General features: G+C 53.9%; 1 protein-coding gene across 1 annotated transcript in view; it reads right to left on the bottom strand.

Moving 5' to 3' along the window:
• The window catches only part of TTLL2 (tubulin tyrosine ligase like 2), a 15,309-nt gene extending 5,666 nt beyond the window's left edge, over nucleotides 1-9,643 (bottom strand). The window contains 1 exon segment of the mRNA XM_039257137.1: nucleotides 9,560-9,643. Coding sequence (XP_039113068.1) covers nucleotides 9,560-9,643 — 84 coding nt within the window.
• Between the last annotated feature and the right edge of the window lie 324 nt (nucleotides 9,644-9,967).

The following is a 9,967-nucleotide window of genomic DNA, read 5'->3' as shown; positions in this document are numbered from 1 at the left end:
GGTGAGGGGGGAGCAGAGGGGGGAGCAGAGGGGGGAGGTGAGCGGGGAGGTGTGGGGGGAGCACCAAAGCCCCACATAGGGTTAGAGGCGCCCCTTCCACGGGGTGACCTGTGTGAACTGGGTGGTGGGTCCCTGGCATCACTGTGCCTTCAGAGATTTTTGAGTGATCAAATATTCTGTGACCTCTTTAAGAGGAGGAACGGATGGTCCAGAGGGGTCAGGGCCTGGGTGGTTCTGGAAGGAGGCGGAGAGACCCTGCAGCGGAGACGAGAACAGCCCAGGACCACGCCCGAGATGGCGGAGGCGCCAGGAGCGCGGGGGGGGGGGGGGCCCTGGAGGGGGCCTCGCATACAGACGGCGTCAGACCGTTTACTACCAGGAGGCGGCATCGCCTGCCTCCCCGACGGTAAGGGAACGACGCGGGTTACTTGCCCACAGCCCGCGTGCGGCCGTTGCTGTCCCGGCGGTGAACACAGGGCTGGCTACACTGCGCGCCGCGCCAGGACCACGCCCGAGCCCGCTGGGAGCCGCGTGACCGCACCTGCGTTGTGCACACTGCGCGAGCGAACCTGCTGGGGCAGCCGGCGGCCCGGCCCGGGCCAGGCTGCGTGGGGTCTGCGTGTGTGCGCCCCGTGGCTGCCGCCACCCCGGGCCCCGCTCCCCGCACTTTGCGGGCGCTGCGGGCCGGCGCGGCTGTGGAAACGGCCGTTCGCCCGCCTCACCCCGCGGAACAGGAGTCTCTGAGGTCAGGGCTGTCTTTTTAATCCCGATTCCTGCATTGGGTGCCCTGTACGTTTGTGGAATAAATGAATGAAGCGGCGGGTCAGTGGGGGGTGGGGCAGCGGAGAGCACAGGGGTTACATTTTTTCCCTAAACGGGAATGCAGATGCCGTGCATTTTCGCTGCAGGCCAGCCACCGACAAGCAACGCTGAGCGCCGATGGGCACGCGATTCCTGCTCCATTGCTCATTTCTGCCTCAAACTTCCTCTCCCTTTTTATAACCTCCCTTTTATCTGGGTCAGGATCCAAGAGATTTGTGGCTAACTTCAGCTTCTCAGTCTTGGGCCCAAAATTGAGTGGAAAATTCTACTCGCAATTAAAAGAGACATCACCATACCTGACATTTTCCCAGATAAACACTAGACCTTCCTACCTTTACTACAAGTGCTTAAGTCAGTAATTATGTGTTTATTTGGGCGCTTGCCTTCGGAACTGTGACACAGAAGTAGTCCTCGTGGGAACTGAAATGATTGCAATTATAATGAAATTAATGAAAGATTATAGCAGCCTGCACAGGCAGAGGGCCCTGGCTACTTCCTGAAGATACCACTTTATATTAATTGATGCTTATAATAAATAATGATGAAATTACATTGGACTCCCTGTACTGAGGTTTAAGAGGCAAGCAAAGTAATGGGTGATGTGATAAAAATACCATATGCAAGTACACATATATTGTCACATGAAAATATAATAAGAAACTAAATTTTTCAGGGTTTTTGGCATTCAGCCGGGCAGGAGCTGAGACACTTGTGGCAGTTCTGAACTGAGCAATGGCCAAGGAGAAGAGCTCTCAGGGTCCCCAGGCTTTATTCTGAGAAGCCGCTGAACTTTCTCTCTGAGCTTGAAAACACTTTATTGGGAACGATGGCTCTGAGCCTCCCTGGGCACACAAACTCCACAATGTCACTGTCATGTTGATAGAGTGGTGATCTCCCACCTGCATTTCCGAAGGCCCTCGGCTGGGAGGCTACGCTTTTCTGGTGTGGCCGGTGGGAGGGCTCTGTGAGGTGGGCATGTCCCTGACAGGTGCGCGGCCACAGACCTACAGAGCTGCAGGCGATTAAGGCTTGGTGGATAGAGCCCTCTCTGGCATTCCAAGAATTAGGCCAGCCTCCACATAAAAACTTCCGGAAGGAAACTAGAGCACACAGAGCTACTCTGCAAGTCACTACGGAAGGGAGGGGGCACCCAGCCCGGAGGGTGAAGGCCATGGTGCTTGCATCGCAATCAAGGGAGTGAGAGTCCGTTACCGTGGACATTGCCGAACGCTGGCAGGGGCGGAGCGAGCCCGCGCGCGCATGGAAAGCATCAGCACGCACGGCGGCGGAACCACCACTTACCCACCGTGTCCGGAGCCGGAATGAGCCAAGGCTGCGCTCACCTGGTAACCTGCAACCAAAGACACGTTGCCGGGCGTGCCAAGTTCTCGCGTCCTCCTTGGCGGTAACTTGGCCGATGTAATCAGAGCAGAGGCAGCGTCTGAGAAGCAGAAGCAACCTGAACTTCAGACGCTAAAATCACACGTACGATCAGGTCATTATTATAATTACGGGCGTTTGTGATCTCTCAGAGTCTGGTTCAGCCCTGGCCACGCTCCCTGCCGGCTTAGGGAGGGAAAGGGCTTCTTTTTCCCATACCTTGATGATCTTCCTGGACACGCGGGGTCCCCTGGGAGGGAAGTCAGCCAAACACAACGCTCCCATCACTGTGGGAACAACAAACTCTCAGAATGGGCTGTGGGATCCCTGCTTCTCCGGGAAGACTCATTCCAGAGCCTGCATTTCTTTGTGTGGGGGTGGGGGGCAGCTTCCAGTCTCCGTAGCCCCTCAGACTGCTAATTGTCACTTTCTTCCTACCAAAATGGGGCCTCCAAAAAGAATCCAGAGTCCACACTGCGTTTAGAGCTCTTTCACTGCGGGAGGGACAAACCACCCCCGGCTACCTTCCCTTTGAACTGGGATCCGGCTGAAGTACGAAACCACGCAATTGAATGCCATGAATTCCTGATGTCTTTGAACAGAGAGGGGAAATATTTGGGGAGTCAGGGAGGGTGACCCTTCCTGGATGACCCTGAAATCAGACACCACAAAAGCAAACATAGAGCCTACCAATGCAGAGAACCAGTTTCTGTCTACATCATCGTGTGCAGGAGATGAAAGAAAGAAAACCACACGCATTTCTAGATAAAGGCCACAACCTCCAGAACCTCAACAGTTAATTTCAAAGCCTCTGCTCTGCCTCCATTTGGAATTACTGGAGATTTACTGTGTGCCGCCGTGTGCCCACGTGTCCCGGGTGAAAACAGGGTTTCATCAACTGTTTTGCTGCCCACAGCCTTGCCTCCAGCTGGGACCCAAACAACGAAAACACACCGCCCACCACGTGGTGGACAAAAGTGTCACACACACGGCTTAGCGTGGCAGTTTTCAGATTTACAGGTGAGTTGTCCCAACAGGCAAAGCTTTCCTTCCACGTTCATCAGCTAGGAGCCAACAGCGGCTGTAGATGGGCTGTGATTCTAAGTGGGCAAAGCCATTTGGAGGACCATCCCCCTCAACTTTTTTTTTTTTTTTAATAAATTGTTATTAACTTACACTCAGAACAATTTTTAGTTCATCTAAATCAGTGCCCAGGCACAGCTGTTTGTATTAATTACGGGTTCTGTTTTATCGCTGAAGCCTTCAGTCCCCCGAAGGCGAGGCTGTCACCCTGGACCCCGCCTGACGCCCAGCCTCCCGAAGCTCGACGTGAAAATATACGATCTCCCGGGACTGGAGAGCTGCCTTTGCCACTTTGCTAACTGCGAATGGGAAGGCAGTGGGATTTTTGCCTACTGGAAAGCTTTCTAGAGATCGTGTCTACATCTTAGCATGGCATTCGAGGCCTTCATATGAGTCTTCAGCCCACCCCCTGCCCCGACTTCCCAGCCCCACGCGGCAGGGTCAGGAGCCTGGTGGCCGACACAAGCCCTCGCTGTGGCCTCGAGGCATCCTGACTTGGTGGCCCAGAGCCCCGCCTTCTCTCCGCGCCTGCCCTCCCTGTCTCGCCCCCTCGGGGGCCCACGCCCTCCACCCCTACCTTGGGGAAAACCGTTCCGTCTGCATTCCAGCCTGCATGCCAGGAGGTCCCGTGCTCTGCCGAGAAGCCTAGCGTCCATCCCTCAGTTCCCGGAGATCGCAGGCAGCTGCGTGGGCTCCGGTGGGGGCGCCCCCACTCACTACCGGGTGCCGTTGAGCTCCCCGCTGCCCGCTTGTGCCCGGGTGGGCTCCGGCCTCGCACACGCAGGCGTGTGGAAGCGATACGACCCAGGTGAAGCCGAGAGCGCCCCCTCCTAAATCAACCAGGCCTGGAGCACGGTGGCCCCGCCGCTCAGAGCCACACGGGCCGTTCCCGGAGGTCCCGGCCCCCCGAGCTCTCGGGGAGGGGTGCGTCCCGGGACCGAGGCACGCGCCAGGGCCCCCCTGGCTCCGGGCGTGACTGCCATATGCTCGTCCCTGAGCCCAGCCCTGCTTCTAAGGGGGTGCGTGGTCAGCCTTCGGCAGCCGCAGAGCTGTCGGCGGGGCAGGACAGGAAGCGTCCGAGCTGGTCCCTCAGTGATGCGAGCTTGCACCTGTCACGCAGCGCCTGAGGGCGCTCCTCGGCACGTCCCCATCCTCCTGTGGAGGACTGTCTTCTTTCTGTGGGGACCACACTCAGCCCTGGGCCCCGCAGCCCCGTCAGCCGCACACGGGAGGACCCAGAGGGGCTCGGCGGCTGAGTGGCGGCTGTGAAGAGTCAGGAGGGCGCCTCGGAGGGGGAGGGCTTCCTGGGACCTTCTTGTGCTTCACCCTGGTGAGATCTCAAACCAGATCATTTCTACATAAGAACAGTTGGGTTTCAAAAATAAATTGTAATTGTTTCTTTTTTTAAAATATATACATATTTTAAGGTTTATTCATTTTGAGAGAGAAAGAGACACAGAGCGTGAGCGGGGTAGGGGGCAGAGAAAGAGGGAGGGAGACACAGAATCTGAAACAGGCTCCAGGCTCCAAGCTGTCAGCACAGAGCCCGACGCGGGGCTCGAACCCACGAACCGAAATCATGACCTGAGCCAAAGTCAGAGGCTTAACCGACTGGGTCGCCCGGGGCCCCTGAATCTTTATTGTTTCTTTAAGCCAAGTTTACACCTGAGACCCTAGTCGGCCCCATCCTTCCCAGGAGGCTGTGCGCTGCTTCCACACCCTCCTTCTGTCCCCCAGGCCCCGCGCACCACACCTGTGGACTCTGGACATACCCGAACAGAACCCACCCGGGCATCTCTACTCGAGGCTCCTCCCCATAGGACCTTTGCACTCAGCTCACTTAGGCTCCAGCATCTGATTACTCTGTTGATTAATGTTTAATGGTTTGACGCTGACTATTTAATTACAGACACTGTTACACCCTTTCAGGACCAATAAATTGCTTCACATAATGTAAGAAGCTGCACAATCCAATGAGCTCTGGCTAAGCTGTGTCAGGCGAAGGGAAACCCTGAGGATTTCGTAATTAGCAAAACAGGAACAAAAGCAATTCATTGTATGTAGCCCAGAAGGCATTTTTCTTCTTTGGTTTGACATGTTCCTTCGTTGTGAATTATTTATCGTCACCCTCCAGCCGTACGTGCTGGTAGGTAGTATAGAAACCAGGAGTGATTGAGTCCTTGCCCCGACTGTCTTCCCGAGCGCCAGATGAAGGTGGGTTTGGAGATGATTCGAGTCATGGACAGAGACAGGGTTGGCCATCCAGACACAAGGAAGGACATCTGTGCTGAAATCCTCTACGAATTCCACAATTCAATAGTTTACAATTTCCCCCTTCGATTCGAGATGTTTGCGTGCATTTCCAAGCCTGGCTGCTCTCGGGGAAGGTGGCACACGTGGGGTCAGAGGAGACCCTCAGGGCACATAAACAGTGAAGGAGGTGGGCACACACTTACCGGATGAAACATGTTGGCATCGTCCAAAACGAGCCCCGTGAGCGAGCCCATCCCCCCCAAACTGCCTCTTTCCGATGTTCTTCCCCCAAGGAGTTTCTCCGAACTTCTCACTGGGCTCAGTTCTCCCTTGGCTTGTGTTCCAAATGGGATCCTGTCCCCCACAGACACGGAAAGGCTTAAGGAAGGCTGGGTGCCTCCCAGGAGATGACCACATGGACTTTGGGTCTTGTGGTCAGAGAGGTGACAGGAAGACTCATGGGCCCCAACTCCATTGCTCAGGGACCACCAGCACCTCTGCCCCGTGCTGGAGCCGATGCCCTTGGGGCTTGCTGGTCACAGCTCTGGGGCTTCCCCAGTGTGCGCTGTTCACGACAGTCTCACCTCACCTTCAAGGGTGAACGATCCTCACGCCATGACACACTTACCTCCTGACAGGATCCAGAGGAAGTTGGGTTCATTATGATGTCTCAATCTAGAAGTTTGGTGGAGTCCAAGGAAACATTGAACCAATAAGCAGAGTTTTCACTTTTTTTTTATACCTCAATCCTACTTCCTCCAAGTGAGGGTCAAAACTCACGCCCCTGGGGGCTGATGGAAGGGGACTCTTCTCTACCATCTACCAAGCCCGAGGGAGAGAGATGTGAAAAGCAGCATGATCTACGGCAACCTGGAAATCTTTCCTGCCTTCTAAGGCTCTTCCCAACCAACAACCAAGCCCTTGACATTTGCCAGTTAACATTCACTGAAAACTACCTAGTACAGCACCCGGTTCATGGGAAGGATGGAGAGTGGGCTTTTACTGATCTCCATAATCACTTGGTACTTCTTTTTTTAAATTTTTTATTTATTTTTATTTATTGTACTTATTTTTTTATTTTTACTTTTTAATAGTTTATTGTCAAGTTGGTTTCCATATAACACCCAGTGCTCATCTCCACAGGTGGTCTCCTCCATGCCCATCACCCCCCTTCCCCTCCTCCTCCACCCCATCTGCCCTCAGTTTGTTCTCACTATTCAAGAGTCTCTCATGGTTTGCCTCCCTCCCTCTCCCCCACTGTTTTGCCCCTTCTTCTTCCCCATGGTCCTCCGTTAAGTTCCTCCTAATCCTCCTATACGTGCAAACAGATGGTATCTGTCCTTCTCTGCCTGACTTATTTCGCTCAGCATAACACCCTCAAGGTCCATCCATGTTGCTACAGGTGGCCAGATTTCATTCTTTCTCATTGCCATGTAGTATTCCATCGTATAGATAAACCACATCTTCTTGATCCATTCGTCAGCTGATGGACACTTAGGCTCTCTCCATGGTTTGGCTATTGTTGCGAGTGCTGCTATGAACATTGGGGTACATGTGCTCCTATGCATCAGCACTCCTGTATCCTTTGGGTAAATTCCTAGCAGTGCTATTGCTGGGTCTTAGGGGAGTTCTATTGTTATTTTTTTGAGGAACCTCCACACTGTTTTCCAGAGGTGCTGCACCAGTTTACATTCCCACCAACAGTGTAGGAGGGTGCCCGTTTCTCCACATCCTCGCCAGCATCTAGGGTTCTCTGATTTGCTCATTTTAGCCACTCTGACTGGCGTGAGGTGGTATCTCAGTGTGGTTTTGATTTGTATTTCCCTGATGAGGAGGGATGCTGAGCATCGTTTCATGTATGTGTCTGTTGGCCATCTGGATGTCCTCTTTGGAGAAGTGTCTGTTCATGTCTTCTGCCCATTTCTTCACTGGGGTGTTTGTTTTTTGGATCACTCGGTACTTCTTGAAGGACATTTACAAACATGATACTTTTATAACAAAAACTTAATCAAGAGAGAAATGCATATAATTCAGCACAAGAAAAGACTCTTTGGGGTGAGAATTGTTGCCCTTGGAGGAAGTGATGGAATGTTGCAGGTGTCTGTTTCCTGGTCTGGGTGTTGGCCACATGGGTGTTTTTTGTTCACAGAATTTTATCAAGCTGTACTTGTATAATTGTGCATTTCCTTTATTTTACATTGTCTTTATTTGACAAGTCAATAAAAAGTTCCAAAAAAATTCAGTACATATATCTCGGTTGGCAAATGTCATTTAGAGCTCAACAGTTAACCCTTTAGCTGAAAAACAACCAGGAGTTAAGAAATCAAGTTCTGTCCCATTTCTTCAACTAAGCAGCTCTACGATCCAGGACGAGGCATTAGAGGCATTGATGTTGCTGATTATTCTTGCTTTTCTCATCATTGCCACATAAGGGATTTGAACTAGAATAATCTTAATGCCCTGTCCTTCCCAACCCCCCAGCATTTAGGTCATGTAATGATCCTCGACCTCACCACCCTTCCCCCCATCAGGCTCTAGCCACTGCCGTGTTTCCCAAGAAACCCTCCGGGAGGGGCTGGAAATCCTTCCTGCCTCCACTTCTCTACTCTCTTTCAACCACTTGGTTCAAGTCTTCATCCCCAGGACTCCATGGAGCTGCTCTGGCCAGAGAGCCCAGTGATGTCACGTTGCCAAATCAATGGTCTGTCCTCCATCATATCTGACCAACACACCTTAGTAGCTGACACCAGAGGTGACCATCTTTGGGACACTGTCACTAATCAGGCTCTGCCGTGTCAGTCTCTCGGAGGGGCTCATTTGTCCCGCTGGTCACTCTCTTCCTGGCTTCTCCTCCTCGCCCTGACTTCTAAAGCCAGAAGGTGCAGGGATTCAGACCCCACGGCTCTGCTCTCCTCCAGGGCTGCTCACTCGGTTGGTCTCCTGTGCCATGACTTTAATGTCCTCTCTCTGATGCCGATGTCCCAGTTTCTCTCCTTCCCTGGGACACCCCCAGATGCCAGGCGCAGACACCTCACCGCTGCTCACCAGAGCCCATGGTTGTCTGAGAGGGTCATACCTCACAGACTCTTGATCTGCCCTTCTGTGAGGCTCCCAATTCAAGTTAGCGGCCACTTGATTCTTCCAGTTATTTGGTAAGCCAAGCTTCCAGAGTCTTCCATGGCCCTCCTTCTCTGCTTCCATACATTATGTAGGCTCTGCTTTAAAGCACGTCCCCAGTCTGACCACCTCACCCTCTTTCCACTCACTGCCACCATGACCGCCTTGGTCCCAGCCACTCTTCCTTCTTGCTCGAGCGATTCAACAGCTTCCTAAGTCAACGGCTTTGGGATTTTTTGTCTCACCTCTGCATTTACTGTGTCTTCTTTACCGGCAGCCAGAGTGGGCCTTTCAAAATGAAGTCATATCTCGTCACTTCTATCTCGTGGGGTCTGTCCTGGGGTGAACAGTGTCCCCCCAAATTCATGAGCTTCCTTGAAACAGGGTCATTGCAGATGTGATTAGTCAGGATGAGGTCATGCTTGGGGGGGGGGGGTGGGCCCTGACTCAGTGTGCCTGGTGTGCTTGTCAGAAGAGGAGGAAAGACACAAAGACAGACAGTCACAGAGGGGAGAATGTCACGTGACGACAGGCTCAGGGAAGACGGCCATGTGACGTCGCAGGCAGAGATCTGTGGGATGCGCCCACCAGCCCGGGGACAACCCCAGGCTGCAGGCGACACCAGGAGCCAAAGAGGCAGGACGGATTTTCCACTACAGCCTTCGGAGGAGCGGGGCCCTGCCCACACCTGAGTTTCGGACTTCCAGCCTGCAGGCCGTGACGGGATAAACTCCCGCTGTTTTAGCTACTCCAAGTTATCTTAATGGACTTCAGTACAGAAGCCACAGGAAGCTCTTGTTTCCACGTTGCTCAGAATGGAATCCTCTCGTGCCTGGTCTGTAGGCCCTTCGTGATCCGCTCTGCTTTCTGGCCTCGTGCGGTCCCGCCTTCCCTCCCGGCGCACCTGCCGGGCCGGGCTGCCGGGCCCCTGGCGGCCCCCCTTTAGCTCCCGGGACTCCGCTCCGCTGGGCACCCCCGTCTCCCGCATCCCATCGCCTCATCAGGGAAGCGGACCCTTCACCCGGCGGAAGAGCGACCCCCCTCCGTGGCTACGTGGACCCTGACGCCCCGTCCCAGGCGAGTGCACAGACACGTCTAGTTTGCTGACCTGAGAATTGCCCGGTGTGACAAGGATGGTTCGGGCCAAGTTTCCTGCTTGGAACCCGCTGGGGTCACGGACGGAAGCCGTGAGCGGGTTTGGCCTCTGGAAATGTTTACTGCGAGAGCAGGAATCGAGGTTGTCTTCCCTAAAACCGCCATGGGCAGAGGTCGTGGACCGAGGGCGGCGGTCCGGAGCGGGGGCCTGGCCGAA

Source organism: Hyaena hyaena, unplaced genomic scaffold (genome assembly GCF_003009895.1).
Source record: "Hyaena hyaena isolate Hyena2069 unplaced genomic scaffold, ASM300989v1 scaffold_603, whole genome shotgun sequence".
In the NCBI taxonomy this organism is placed as follows: Eukaryota; Metazoa; Chordata; class Mammalia; order Carnivora; family Hyaenidae; genus Hyaena; species Hyaena hyaena.
This window is presented reverse-complemented; position numbering and strand designations above follow the sequence as displayed.